Source organism: Urocitellus parryii, chromosome 11, assembly GCF_045843805.1.
Source record: "Urocitellus parryii isolate mUroPar1 chromosome 11, mUroPar1.hap1, whole genome shotgun sequence".
Lineage (NCBI taxonomy): Eukaryota > Metazoa > Chordata > Mammalia > Rodentia > Sciuridae > Urocitellus > Urocitellus parryii.
The window spans coordinates 46,496,237-46,512,272 of NC_135541.1; the positions used below are offsets into that span (position 1 = coordinate 46,496,237).

Consider the following 16,036-nt stretch of genomic DNA (forward strand, 5'->3'; position numbering starts at 1 on the left):
TGTCACCTACCTCCTAGAGTTAGGTGTGCGGATAAAATGAGTTTGTTTTCAAAAGTTCCTATTCCATAGGGATAATGATCACAAACCTGATTTTGTGTCAGTAGAAATATAAAAAGGGATTTAAATTATTATTTTTAGTATACTGTCTTTACATGTACCAGGGAAGTGCCCCTGCCTCTTGTTTTTTTTTTTTTTTAGGGGAGAGAACCCAGGGCCTCACACATACTAGGTAAATCCTCTACCATGGAGCTTTGGCCCCAGCCCTTTTAAATTTTATTTTATTTTATCTTATTTTATTTGTTTGTTTGTTTATTTATTTATTTATTTGAGCCACTGTCTCACTAAGTTGTCCAGGCTGTCTTAAATTGGCCATCCTCCTATGTCAGCCTCCTGAATAGCTGGGATTAACAGGTGTGCACCACTGTGCCCAGCAGGAAGCTCTCTATTTAAAGGAGGGTTTGGGTCTTTTCATCCTTCTATTCATACTTTTGTCTAATAACATATTGTGATGACTTTTTCTCTATTTCATTGCAAGACTCCCCTTAAGGGCAGAGGACACGTCCTACGTGATTTTATATTCCCACCACCTAGAATAGTGCTAGGCATATAGTAGCTTTTGTTTAGTGACTTACTGAAGGAGTGGAAGATCACACTGAAGGGTTGCATGTTAATTCTTTTGTAAAATAAATAATCATCACTGAATTTGGTGTCAAGCTGAATTTTCACAATTTTGGATTTTCTTTAAAAAAGATAGTCGATTTTAGTGGTCAGAGCATGTCATTATCTAACCTGTCTAATTACCATTCCGTGTTTGTTTTACCAGACAAAAAATTCATTGATGAAAATATATGCCTTAAGTTTTTGGTTTTAATGGTCAGACCCAAACCAATTTTTCAAAAAAGCATACTCATACCCTTCTGTACATATAGTCTTTGCCAACCAATGGTAAAGTGGATGTATAAAATTTCAAAAACATACTTCAAAGTGTTAGCACTCATAATTATTGGGTTCATATGAAACCATTTAAGAAGAATTCTGGGGTTTCAAAAAAAGTGTCAAGTTATACAGTACTTCTGTGCTGGAGGGAATTGTACACACCATCCAGAACATTCCACTTCACTTCTGCAGATGAGAAAAAGTGAAACCCAGAGACATGAATGATTTGAACAGGTCACAAAGCTCATCAGGGACCCATGGGGCCCTGACTTCAGATCCCCATATTCTCCTGCCAGTTGCTTTGGGGACACTGGGCTCAGCATTCTTTAGCAACATTGAAACTGGCAGATACAGGACTGGACCTGTAAGTCCACACCAGCCAAGACAAGGGTCTGATGTCTGGAACACCATGTGGTGGTGATGGTTGATCTGGGCTGGCGTCCAAAAGAAGAAGACCCCTGTGGTCCACATTAAGGCTCTTGCATGTATATAGTCCATTTACGTGGTGTTTAACTTTTAAGGTGTTAGAGAAATGCAGGTCTGCTGCTAGAGAGAGGCAGCACCGGAGGACAACCCACACCCATACAAAAATCTTTATAATGTTCTCTATAATTTTTAAACGTTTGAACTTTAAACTTTTAAACTTCAATAAGTTATGTTGAAGGTTTGATAGAAACAAATTTTAATAAGCAATGGATTCTTTTTTCTCACTGTGGATTTGTGTGTATAGGAGAATAGAAGAGGGTCATTTTAAACTATGCAATGTAATGTTATACGTGTTATTTTAACAAAATAACTCATTCTTTTTTTTTGTTTCTGTACCCAGATTCAAAGGATTCCAAGGAGAAGAATAAAATGGAAATCCTGTACATACTGGTGCCAAGCGTGGCCATTCCCCTGGCCATTGCTTTCCTCTTCTTCTTTATCTGTGTCTGCCGCAATAACCAGAAGTCCTCATCACCACCAGTGCAGCGGCAACCGAAACACGTCAGAGGCCAAAATGTAGAGATGTCAATGCTGAATGCATATAAACCCAAGGTAAAATAAGCTGTGCAGAGCTGCACTTATTCCACAGGCTTCAAGTTCAAGCAAACCATCATAAACATACTATGCTTGGAAATCAGATGACGTAGAATCAGAGTTCAAGTGCTAGAGTTCATCTTTAGCCAATGCAAAGATTAATTATGCATCTCTTCTTCTGCCCAAGGCACCTGAAACATGGCTTTCCTCTGTGTCCACTCCAGTGTTGGGCTTGCCAGAGCTTGGCCTTGCCCTGGAACTGTTGGGTTAGACGGGATTTTTAAGAAATCATCTCAGTCAGGCCCTCAGGGCTCAGAATGTGAGCTACTACTGGGCGCGGTGGTGCACACTGACAATCTCAGCAGCTGAGACTGGAGGATGGCGAGTTCAAAGCCAGTCTCAGCAAAAAGCGAGGTGCTAAGGAACTCAGTGAGACCTTGTCTCTAAATAAAATACAAAATAGGGCTGGGATGTGGCTCTGTGGTCCAGTGCCCCTGAGTTCAATCCCTGGTCCCCCCCCCCCCCGCCCCAGCCCTCAAAGAATGTGAGCTACTTTAAAATTTTGAAGAAGGAGATTCCCTATTTCCCCAGAGTAGACAGAGAGAGAGAGCGCTCGATTCAACATTGTTCATTGTTTACCAACTTCACAGTCAGAAAATCCTTTTATTGCACAATAATGTACACATAATTAAAATTACTATATTGTATAATTAAAAATAATGAAGATGGTCAGCTTTATGTATTGGATTTTTAACACAATTTTTAAAAATCCTTTCGAATCCTATCTTCAATCTCTTTCTTTTTGGTTTAAGAGAAAGGTTGTCCTTCCAACAATCTTTGAAAGCTGTTCTATGATAGCCCACTTAAACCTTCCCTTCTCTTTGCAAAATCAACCCACATCCCCTTTTGCTTTCCATTCACATCTTTCAGCATTTAAGTTGCTCGAGGTCCTGACAAGGAACTCAGGGTCACTGCCCTCACTTTGAATGGAGCACCCGCACTACATCTTGAGCTGAAACCTGACAGGCTTTTACTCTCAGGAAGGCCAGGACCTTGTTCCCAAGCCTCTCAGCAAAGGAATTCACTTAAATCGTGTAGAATTCTTGCTTCCAAAGCCTGTCTTTTCTTCTTGTGCCAAATCCAGAGGACTAGTCATTCAACAAATATTTATATTCTCTGTGGGTTAGTGGCCATATTATTCGTTGGACACCCATAATAAAATTTAGGGGAAAATGTCTTCACATTTAAATTAGCTAATTCTTTTGTCTAATAAGTGGAATGACACAATTGAGACTATTGGTCTTTGTTTCATTTTGTTTTGCTTTGCTGTTTAGACTTTTTTTTTTAAACTTGGGAGTCTTAATATTTTTGCTATTATGTAAATCATATTTCTTGGTAAAGTTTTAGAGTTCTTTAAATGCTAAAATTTCATTTTCAGAATTTCCACCCCAAGCAAAACCAATGTTCTCTTGCTAAGTGTGAATATTTGCCATAACACACAAACACACACACATGAACACACACACACTGAAGATCATGCAGTGGATTGGGGCATGAGTGGAATGGGTTCAACTCTTTTGATATCCTAGCTTCCAGATAGCCAATTTATAAACATTGTAGTATTTTATGTAATGTGACCTGTAATCCTTACTACTTAATACTACTATAAAAGTAAAAGAAAATAAAGAGGTTAATGTTATTGCATATTCAGGAGGTTAGACTTGGTTGGCCTTCCAGGTACTTTTAGATATCCCAGGGATTCAATCTTCTAGTGCAATGTCATTGTTCAGTGAGAGTCTTGCCCTGTCGTTTCTGATATTGCAGAGCCTGGGTGGCTGAGAGACCCAAATCAGTTTGATTATAGCAATTACTCTGGGCAAAAGCCACTTACTGGAAATATAGGCTCAAATCAGTTTGGTTATAGCAGTTATACTGGGCAGTAGTCATCTTACTGGAGAGATGAGCTCCTCACTGCTGTGTCAGGAACCATAGAAGTATCATTTCCATTCAGGAAAATTATCATTTTTATAGATAAGGCTTAATCTTAATTCTATTTTTAGTGCAGGCTGGTTTGTAACGTGATGTCCAACAGGCATGAAACTTTGAATTTACATAGTTTTTCTATTGAACATCTCATAGAGTTTTGTGGCATAAATAGAGAAAGCTAATATATATTGATTAATATGAATTGCCAAGAATTATACTAGGGGCTTTTATATCCATTATCTCAGTGAATCCAAATAGCTAATATGCAAGTCAGATGATATCATTACTGTTGTACAGCCAGAGTAACTGAGACTCAAACAGATTAAGTGACTTGTTCAAGGTCAAAGAGCTTGTAATTGGGGAGATAAAATGTAAATATAGGGTTTTTCAACTCAAAATAAAGCTTTGGCTCTTGCTGACCCCTTGATAACTTTTTCACAGAATAAATTACATAGAAAAGGGAGGGAGTCTGGAAAACAACTAAATATGATCCCATCTGGTCAGTCTGTGCCAAGCATCCCCAGGCTGCTGACAAACCTTTCAGAGGCCTGGCTAACACTCACAAACCTGAGTGATATAGCCCTAGCTTTTGCAGGTACACATAAAATTTGGCCAGAGTAATAATGGTTCCCCATCCTCCGTAGTCAAAGAGACACATGTAAAACATACTGACATGAGTTTTCTCAGAGACTTGGTGAAATAAACATGGTTTTCATAGTTCCTGGCTCATTTCTGAAACATGCCTTGAAATGAGTGTCAAGATTTCTCCAGTCCAAGGCTTACAATTTGACCTTAAACAGCTCATAAGCACTTTTGAACTAGACTGAAGTAGGAATGGTTCAAATATTTGACTGGGTTGGGAGAGGGAAAAGGAAACAACAAAAACAAATGCTAATTTTTTTTTTCTTACTCTCCTAAGAGATTTGGCTCCAATCAAATTTGAGTTATTCCGTTGTTTGTTTTGGTTCTTACTGAGTGCCTTTTCCTGGAAAAAGCACAAAAGACTTTGTAGACCTTAAAGAAAATTCCTAAACGTAAACAATCAATCTCTAAAACTGCTTTAAAAGGTCAAAGCCACATAAATATTGCATGCGCCTATAAAATGTAAAAGGAAGCGATGCAAATAAGGAAGAGAAAAAGCCCTGAAAACACTACCAGAGCAAAGTCAAAAGGGTATTTGGAGGTGAGGGTGAAAAAGAAGTGAAGGAAAGAAACTGCCTGCCTTCGCCTTATTTTTATTTTTTTCCTTGGCCCTATTCAAAAGTCAGAGACTCTGGCCTCTTATTTATCCATGCGAATGTTCCCATCAGGGTTTAAACTATCTGTTTCCATCTCTCTTCACTTGCTGAGCTGCTAACATTCCCCTGAGTGTTTGGATTAAGAAGAAGAGGCTCCTCTGGGAGATTAGAAACTGATACCCTTCCAGGAGGACAATAGGTGGCCACAGACAGACTGGCTGACGAGCCTGGCTTAGGTCCCCTGAGAGGCAGAATGGTGGAGCTGCTAGTAAAGGTTTTTGATGAGGCACCAGTTTCCTTCTGATCTATGGGAAAAGGAAGCCACTGGACCAGAGAGGCGTCTTCATGCTGAGCCTGCGGACAGACAGGCCATGGAGATGCTCTTCTGTCTCTCCCTCTACCTCTCGGGGCCTGGGAGAAATCATCTAGTCTTTTGCTGAGTTTTCTCAGCTGTTCAGAGAAAGAAGTGGACTGTCCAAGTTTCTTTTCCTTTTATTTTATTCAGCATTTATTCAGCAAAAGATTTCAGACCATTTAATCCTCCGATGAGTACTCTAGTGGTATCTGAGCTAAGCAAGATTTTTCTATATTGAGTTACAAATTTTACAATTTAAGTGGGTTTTTAAAAAAAAAAAAAAAGTACTGTGGAAAGTGAACCTCCTCAGTGGAACCTAGAAACTCCCTTTTCTCTAATTCTTTCCCTTTGCCTCTCATTCCCCTGCCTGCATTTCCCAAACTGGAAAACAGCACCTTTAAGCCTCTTGGATGAGGCCAAGAGGCTAGGGAAGGAACTTCTCAGGGAGAGGGAGAGGGCAGAGTCTCCCTTTCAACACAGAGACCCATGTAGCTTTCTGACTCCTCGCCTACCTGGGGATTAGGCAAACAAAGAGGCTCAGAGGTGAAGGAGTTTGAGAACAGGGGCACAGAAAAGCAGAGGAGGCCTTGGGTGGGGTGCCGCCAAAGTCTAACCAGCCCTGGTGGGTCAGATTTCTGCAGCTCTTGGCTGATGTAAGAAGCCTTTGAGGATTGTTGGGGGTTCGGAAGGGGGATTTGCCTAGCTTCCTGAAGCTGGTGACTATATTTTATTTCTCTGCTTACCCTCATCTCTTGCCCTCTTCTCTGTTTCTTCACTTCTAGGCAATTCATCTCTTCTTTCTCCTATCCAGCCAAAGTAGTTGCTAGATATGCTGAAACTTGGATATATTCTCTAGACCTGTCCCTTTTGCCAAGACAGGCTTCTAGGAAGCCCTGCTGTGGTCCGGCTTCCCGTTTTTGAACACCTGTCCAGACCAGATGTCACTACACTTCATGGTTAACTACCCTCAATAACTTTTCCACTCATTCCTTAAAGCCACTGCCTCCCAAGGCTTCTGAGCTCGCCATTCTATTCACATGGGCCTCCTGGGAGTCACCAATGATGTAATTTAACCCAGTGACCTTTTCCAAGTCTTCATCCTCTTTAATTTCTCTGGAGCATTTGATATCCTTAACCACCATCTTGAACTGCTTTTTCCTTGGCTGTCCTCCTATCTCCTCCTCATGTTTCCTTCACTAGTTCTTCTTTTAATGCCCTAAATGGGAACGCCCTCTAATGTATGTCAGTCCTCTCATCCTCTTTCTCTTTCTGTCATCCTGACTTCAGCCTCTGGCATCCCTTTAGCTCCCCCTTGAGTACAATAATTTCCCAACCTGGAAGGACCAATCTCAAGTTATAAAATTCATCCAGGCACCCAGGAGTCCCTACCATCTGGGCCTAACTTATTTGTCCAGACACATTTTTCTCTGAGTATATTTCTAGGAGATAGTTTGATACTCTTCAAAGAGCTTGGATTGAAAGGCAGGAAGATAGGATTACAAATCACGGCTAAATTGTTTTACTGGCTGTGAGATCGTAAGCAAATACTTTTCTCTGAGCCTTTTATTTTCTCACCTGTAAAGAAAGGACAAAAATATTACTTCAAAGAGATAGTTTGGACACTTTAAGATAATGTGTCTGGCATTCACAGGTACTCAATAGATAGAAATTATTATTATTATTGTTACAGGGAGGACTACAGGTCTTTTAATGAAGCAGAATGTTCCACATAGAAGCTGTAGGGTCCAGCAGCCCAAAGCATTGCCCAGGGTGGGGACAGACACAAAAGAATCACAACCAAGATTATAGAGGTAGCTCTAAGGGGAGATTTGATATTCTTTGTGCCCATCCTATTGATATGAATTCCCCTGCCCTACACCCTGCTCGAATCCTAGATAAAACCCATCAGGGTGGAGAGGATGCAGTAGTGATTGCGGGGAGGGTGGCCAAAACAACCTCAGCTCAGACCTGTGTCTATAGAAACTTGTAGGGAAACAAGTATTATAAATGAGTACCAAGAATGGGCTAAATTCTTCATCACTGAGGTAATGCAGCATTATTTCAATAGATTCTTTTTAATAACCCTACCAAGTAAATACTAGTTTAAGCCTGATTCAGGAGGTTAAAAAAAAAAAAACAGTTTGAGATTAAGATTTACCCCAAGTCACAGCTAATAAGAGACAGAGCTAGAACTCGAACTCAGGTCTGCTTATTTCACTCTACTGCCTTAATGTTCAGGCTGGCTGAAACATATGAGCTCAAGTTAGAAGCACATGGTTGTCAGGCTGACATTAAAATTACTGACATCTGTTCTGTCTATTTCCAAGCAGAATGGATCCTCTCCCATTGACATTGTAAAGTAACTCCACCACAGAATCAACCTTGGTCACCACCAAACATTCAAACTAACTATCAGAAAGTTGCATTATACAGAAAAGAAACGCCTCTGAAGTTAAATCACTTCCAAAGAAGTGCAGCTGAACTCTGAAACAAATGTGGCAAACTATGGGTTGAAACTCCCTCTAGAATTTGATTGCATAAGCCAGAAGGCACTTAGTTCAGCTGTAGTCTTTGAAAAATGTCTGTAATCTCCCAAAATAAAATGGCTGTGGCCTCTAAGCTTTTAAAATTCAGTCATTTCCGTTTATGAGTGGAGTCAATTGTTTCACAAATCTAACACTGTTTACCTAAGAACCAAGATAATGCACATGAAAGGAAAATCGACTTTGGAGACAAGGAGATTCATGGCAATAGCCAAGTCCACATACCAAGAAAAATCAGGTTCAGATACTCTCCGGGGTTCTTGTGCCCAATTCTGGCAAAGGTTACTATTGACAGGTTTCGTTTTCTTACTCTCTGCAGCAGAGCATCAACCCTAGTTGTCTAGCTCAGAAAGCTCTCACATCTTGAGCATCCCTAAGGTGGGGAAATCTCAGAGCATTATAATGAGGATGAAATGAACTAACGCGTGAAGCTCAGAGAGCACAAAAGGGAGCATCGGGGAGTAGCTGACAAAGCAGGCTCTGAAGTCCGAGTTGAGCACCTATCAGATTCAGGACCAGTTAACCATTCTGTTCCTCAGGTTTTCCATCTGTAAACTGGGGATTAGGCATGGTTACTGATCTCATGGGGTTATTATGAGGAGTTAATATATGCAAAGTATTTATAGCCTAATACATTAGCATTAAAACTATAGCCATTATTAATCTCAGTGTTTAGCGCATGGAAAGTATTCAATACATGGTAGCTGTTAATAAATTCAAATTACAAACATCAGAGCAGGAACTGTGTCTGCTCTTCATGGGTCTTGCATGGTTCCCTCATATATCAGTCTGTATGTGCACTCTTTGGTATATTGTAGATATAACATCAGTTGACTAACTGATGCAACCAACTATTATAAACTAAATGAAAACACAGTAAATTGATAATATGGTTCATGCTATAGAAAGATTTACATTTCAGAACTTTGAATCTCTGGTAGCTGTGCAGAATACAAACCCAGCAACTGCTGGTAGGTAATTTTGCATTTTCCTTCTCCCTGCCTTCCCAAAGCATCTTTTCATGCAGAGTATTATTTTCTCTACCTTATATATTTTAGAATAGCTCAACTGGGTTCTTCACATGCACTGTGGTCCTTCTTCATGTGGGAACCCAGACTGCAAAATCCAGAAAGCCATCTCCATTTATTCCAGTGGTTTTCAAAGTGTGGCCAGGAGTATCAACCTCACTTGGGAGCTGTCATCCATGGAATATCTCAGACCTATAGAATGAGATGTTCTGGAGGTGGGGTCTGGCAATTTATGTTTTAATAGGTTCTCCAAATGGGTCTGATGCCTATTTGATGTAGAATATGGCGATATTTGAGATTCAGATAGCAAGCCAGTCTCCAAGGAATGCAGATCTGAGAGAGTACTGCTTCTGGAGAGAAAAAGAACCAAGTGATGTCCTCCTGCCAAAAAAATATATATATATATATATATATATATATATATATATATATATATATATCCCTCAAATTTCAATAGGGTCAGGATCTGTCTCATCAGGGCAAAGACAAATGCCATGACATGAAAATTACTCTTCTGCAGACACTTGTGTCTAGCTAAATCTACTTCCAAAGAATAGTACAGGAGATTTGTAAGAGGGCCACAGTCAGCCTGGTCATCAGAACATGGAGGATATACTGAGCTTGAATGACAGGGGTTGTAGAGACTGTAAGCAGTGGTTGGGGCTGACTGTGAATATGAACTTTGGTCTTTCTTCAGCAACTGTTGTTAGAGACCCCTTCCTGTGCCAGAGAACCACCTGGGCCCAGTTTCCTCCATCCTAATGTAGCTCTGCTTATTTTCTCTCCTTTATTTTATTAGCAAACATTAACTATACATTATAGTGGCTTTGCTTTTTATCTGTATGTCCACTTCAAGTGGGACTCAAAAGTAGAGCAGCCCTCAGAAACCAAACCAGAGGTAAACAGTCATAGAGCAGGTTTTGGTGGCCATCACAAAACCTCTCATTTCCTAGAGTAATCACTTATGTAAAATGATTAGGAAATAACAGTTGCTCATAAGCTGCTTCACCAGAAGTTATTTCAAATCTGTTATCACCTGAGGTGTAACTTCCCTGAAGTAGAAAGATAAAGTCACCACGGAGATGGCCCTTCATACCCATCAGTAGCCACCATCAGAGTTACAACTTAAAAAACTCTACTCATAGTTTGTTCTTTTATATCTAACATTAAGAAAACAAAAAGGAGCTGGGCAGGGTGGTGCAGGCCTATAATCCCAGCAGCTCAGAAGGCTGAAGCAGGAAGATTGTGAGTTCAAAGTCAGCCTCAGCAACTTATTAAGGCCCTAAGCAATTCATCAAGGCTCTGTTTCTAAAAATATATACATAGGCTAGGGATGTGGCTCAGTGATTAAGTACCCCTGGGTTCAATCCCTGGTATGAAAAAAAATTTTTTTTTTAAGAAAGAAAACAAAAAGAGTCGCACATCCCCACTTCTCACACATCACTCAGGTGAAAGAGGCCACCTACAATCAGCCCGGTCTCTGTCTACTGTTTAGTTGAGCCAGTGCTCACATCTGAAATGTTCTTTCTTCATTCTCCTTTTGCTCATTCGAACCCTGACACTGTTGCTCTCCAAAAGTTTCTAAAGGAAGAAGCACAATCTCATCTTCAACCGATCTATCAGCTTCTACATCAACTTTTATCTGCCTCCCCATCAAAAATTATATAATTTTAAAAACCGCACTGAGGCAGATGTGTGTTTACTTTGAGAAGTAAAAATGTTAACATTTAAACTGAAAGCCTGTTTCAGTTTTAAGGTACTTAATTGCCTTACAGCATATAATAAACCGAGCCCATCTTGTCATTCAACTAATGGAGGGAGTGATAAAGAGATAGGCGCCCAGGACCCTATTCATTCCAGTGTTCCTTTGTACTTGGTTTACTTTGGCACCGTGCCTCATGTGTATTTTACACTTCTTTACATTTCGTACATCCCTGTATGACAAATACTTGTCAAACAAAAACTAAACAGATTTATAACCCCTTAACTTGAAATGAGCCAAAATTGAACTGCCAAAACTTTATGACTTCATTTTCTTTCATAGTTTTCCACTACATTGGTTCAAACAGACAAACCCCACTTGAGGTCAAGCAGAGGTCATTTCACTTTCATTACTAAAATATAATTTACAATATGCCAGACCTAAACAAGTTTAGCCTAAAGGGTTTGTATAATGTAAACCATCTGTTCCTCAACAATACAGCTAATTTCCTGCCATCACCGTACAGTCTACCGACTGCTTCTTGAAGGGTTTTTATGATTTTTTAACTAGTTCAGGATTTATGTAAAATTTGAAAATGAGTCTATAGTTAAGACTCATTTGTACCAAGTAACTTGAGCATTTTAAAAATGCAAATCACTATGTAAAGGATTCCCCTGAAACCAATTTCTGTGTGGTTTGCTCTGGGCATTACTGTGCTGGCTGCTGCACAGGTGTTCAAAAGAAAGGTTTTGTGAGATCTGCCATTGTATATGTTTTCTACACTTCTTTCTAAAGCAAACCCCAAATTTGTTTTTTGTTTGTTTTGGGTTTTGTTTTGTTTTTTGGTACAAGGAATTGAATCCAGGGGCCTTAACTGAGCCACATCCCTAGCCTTTTTATGTTTATTTTGAAACAGGGTCTTGCTAAGTTGACTTAGCTCCTGAGCTGCTGGTATTATGGGCATGCACCACCACACCTGCCGCCCAAATTTGGTTTTGAGTGCTTCTAGTAGACTATTCCTTCATGCTATATAGGTGGGAGAAGACTTGGACTCCATACTGCTTGGTCCCTGGGCCCATGGGAATGGTGAGATATGACGAGACACACTTTAGGCCAAAATGTACTCTTTCACGTATCTGGACAGGGATAAGGAACAATTATAATTCTGCAAGTGATCACACCCTGGAGCTCATAGCCCTGCAAGGTGTCAGGCCTGGTCTGAGCCTCCAGAGACATTCTGTATTTGCATCTATGTGGAATTGCTGACTTCAGCCTTCTTTGCAAGTGCAGCAATTTGGGGTCTCCTGAAAAATCTTGAGACTTTCTTTAAGCCTCTTTCTCCTTATGGAGAATGGCAAAATCACCTTTGGAAATTCATTTGTTTGCCTCAGTGGAGGGGTGGGCAGCCTGCGCCTAATAGTCAGGTTTCACCAATTCCTATCATTCCTTCTTCTCTTCCTGTTCCCAGAGTCTGGCCTGCTGCTTCCTTGTCCTGTTTGCCAGCATCTGCTCTTCAGCATGGGCTCTTGCTGCCTCCACTTCTATCTATTCTTACCAGAACCCTCTGAGGAGTTCTTCAGGTCACAACTTTGTATCCACCCTCAGGCTTCCAAACAAATTATGTTATTTTTTTTTATCAACTTTTTTTTTTTTTACTAACAATAACAGGACAACAGAGAAAAGTTGTCAAGAAGACACTTAAAACATATTTTAAAACATAGAAGGAATCAGACAAACTCTAGAGCTACTTAAGGCTAGAAATGGATCTAAATCATTTGCATTTACTCCACTTCTTGGATGACTTCCCTAATGAGGATAATGAGAATGATTTAAAGGACACTTATTAGGTTGAAGTTACTTTTATACATTGTAGTATTTAATCCCTAATGCAACTGGAGTAGTTATATTATTTCTTAGATATGGAAATAGGTTCAGAGAAGTTAAGAAACTCACTCAAGGTCAGCAGCTAATATATAGGACCTCCTCCTCAGGGTTGTGTTAATATTTATGAAGTGCTTAGAATAGTTTTGGCACAAAGTGCTATATAAGTATTCACTATTGTTAATAGAAAACAGCAGATCCAACATCCAAACTCAAACTTGTATGATTCCAAAGCTCACTTGGTTGGAATTACACCATACTGCCTATGGGTCAGTTTCAAGCAGTGGGGGAGAAGAGGGTGTTGGGTTTCTAACTCCTTATTATATCAGTCTAATGACCCATGGGTTTGTTTCCCAATTCTCATTTTCCCAAAAGAAGTTTTAGAACTAAGTCTCTTAGCCCTCTCTACCATCAAAAGCCTGGGGAGTGTTGTTTAAGTAAAAAAGAAATACCTACTATGCTGTTCAAGGGACCATCACATCAGTTAGATTCATTTACATCATTAGCGAATGTTATTATTGAAGGCCCCAATCTTAACATCATGTAGGAAAAAGTCATCTTGGGTTACTCTTAATAGCAAAACTAAAATCATCCAAGTGCTGCAAGAGAAAAAAGTTAGTTCAATTGGTCCTTTCTTATCATTGACACCTTGCTCTCCCAGAGGAACTTCATTAGCTGCCACAGGTGCTAGGGCTACAACTCAGTGGTAGAGCATATGCCTAGTGTGCATGAAGCCATGGGTTCAATCCCTAGCAAATAATAATAATAATAATAATAAGGATAATAATAATAATAATAATAATAGTAATAACAGAAGGATCCAGACAACAAAGGAAAAATTGCGGCTAGACCTATAATTGCAGAAGAAATTTCCTGATTTACAAGTGGAAAGGCTGACCATATAGTTCTAAATTTAACTATTCATTTTTTTGAATTGATAGTCCATTTACCTATATAAAAAGTATAAAAAGGCATGATAGCAAGTTGGGATGTAGCTAAGTGGTGGAGCACTTCCCTATGAGGATAAAGCCCTGGGTTCAACCCTAGTACCACCACCACCAACAATAACAAAAAAATAACAGGAAAAATTTCCACTTCTGTGCCCCTTTCTAATTCTTACCACCATACCTTCCAGATAACCATTGCCGTACCCCAAGTCTCCTTTTGTAGTTTCTATATGCATATGCAGAGAATTATGAGTATATTCATTTTTCTCCTTTTTTCTTTTTTTTACAAAATGTCACAAACAGCATTAACTCTTTGTTTACTTTTTCTGTTAAATTCAGCAATAGGATTTTGGAGACTTTTCCATATCAGTACAGGGAAAACTTCCTTACTCTTTTTCACGAGTATGGGATATTTTATATACTAGTTCTACCATGACTTATTTAATAAGTAGGTTTTCTCTAGGGGGACATTTGAGTTATTTCTAATCTTTTGCTATTACAAACAATACCATAAAGCATAGGACTGAATCAATAAGCTTTTCTTTACTGAAAATTTAAAGAAATCATTAAAAAAATGCATTACCATTAATTTTCATTAATTTCTAGATTCTTTTCTGGTTGCTTCATGCCTCCTTTCAGATGCTTTGATGCCTTGCCTTAAGAAATGTTTTAATCCACATTATTCCTTTCTTTCACACAGAGCAAAGCTAAAGAGCTGCCTCTTTCTGCTGTACGTTTTATGGAAGAACTGGGCGAATGTGCATTTGGAAAAATCTATAAGGGCCATCTCTATCTCCCAGGTATGGACCATGCTCAGCTGGTTGCTATCAAGACCTTGAAAGACTATAATAACCCTCAGCAATGGACAGAATTTCAACAAGAAGCCTCCTTGATGGCCGAACTGCACCACCCCAATATTGTCTGCCTTCTGGGTGCTGTCACTCAAGAACAACCTGTGTGCATGCTTTTTGAATATATGAATCAGGGGGATCTCCATGAGTTCCTCATCATGCGGTCCCCACATTCCGATGTTGGCTGTAGCAGTGATGAAGATGGCACTGTAAAATCCAGCTTGGATCATGGAGATTTCCTGCACATTGCAATTCAGATTGCAGCCGGCATGGAATACCTGTCTAGTCACTTCTTTGTCCACAAAGACCTTGCAGCTCGCAATATTTTAATCGGAGAGCAACTTCATGTAAAGATTTCAGACCTTGGGCTTTCCAGAGAAATTTATTCTGCTGATTACTACAGAGTTCAGAGTAAATCTTTGCTGCCCATTCGCTGGATGCCCCCTGAAGCCATCATGTATGGCAAATTCTCTTCTGATTCAGATATCTGGTCCTTTGGGGTTGTCTTATGGGAGATATTCAGTTTTGGACTCCAGCCATATTATGGATTTAGTAACCAGGAAGTGATCGAGATGGTGAGGAAACGCCAGCTGTTGCCATGTTCTGAAGACTGCCCGCCCAGGATGTACAGTCTCATGACAGAGTGCTGGAATGAGATTCCTTCCAGGAGACCAAGATTTAAAGATATTCATGTCCGACTTCGGTCCTGGGAGGGTCTCTCAAGTCACACCAGCTCTACTACTCCTTCTGGGGGAAATGCCACCACGCAGACAACCTCCCTCAGTGCCAGCCCAGTGAGTAATCTCAGTAACCCCAGATATCCCAATTACATGTTCCCAACCCAGGGTATCACACCACAGGGCCAGATTGCCGGTTTCATTGGCCCAGCAATACCTCAGAACCAGCGCTTCATCCCCATCAATGGATACCCAATACCTCCTGGCTATGCAGCCTTTCCAGCTGCCCACTACCAGCCAACAGGTCCTCCCAGGGTAATTCAGCACTGCCCACCTCCCAAGAGTCGGTCCCCAAGCAGCGCCAGTGGGTCGACCAGCACTGGCCATGTGACCAGCTTGCCTTCATCAGGATCCAATCAGGAAGCAAATATCCCATTACTACCCCACATGTCAATTCCAAATCATCCTGGTGGAATGGGAATCACCGTTTTTGGCAACAAATCTCAGAAACCTTACAAAATAGACTCAAAGCAACCCTCTTTGCTAGGAGACTCCAATATTCATGGGCACACGGAATCTATGATTTCTGCAGAACTGTAAAATGTGCAACTTTTGTAAATGTGGTATACAGGACAAACTAGAAAGCCGTAGAAAAGATTTATATTCAAATATTTTTTATTAAAGTAAGGTTCTCATTTAGCAGACATTGCAACAAGTATCTTCTGTGAAGTTTAACAGTGTCTTACCAAGCAGGACAGACACTGGCCAGGAAAAAAAAAAAAAAAAAAAACGCACTGTGGGATTTACAGTCCATCCAGGTGCATGGAGTGACATTGGGATTGGAACATACGGTTTCAAGTACTTAAAACTGG

General features: G+C 40.1%; 1 protein-coding gene across 1 annotated transcript in view; it reads left to right on the plus strand.

Moving 5' to 3' along the window:
• Positions 1 to 15,811, plus strand: part of Ror1 (receptor tyrosine kinase like orphan receptor 1) — a 163,162-nt gene extending 147,351 nt beyond the window's left edge. Inside the window, exons 8-9 of the mRNA XM_077791550.1 lie at positions 1,763 to 1,974; positions 14,337 to 15,811. Of these exons, the coding sequence (XP_077647676.1) occupies positions 1,763 to 1,974; positions 14,337 to 15,764 (1,640 nt within the window). The 3' untranslated portion in view covers positions 15,765 to 15,811. The remainder of the gene's footprint in view (positions 1 to 1,762; positions 1,975 to 14,336) is intronic.
• The last annotated feature ends 225 nt before the right edge of the window (positions 15,812 to 16,036 follow it).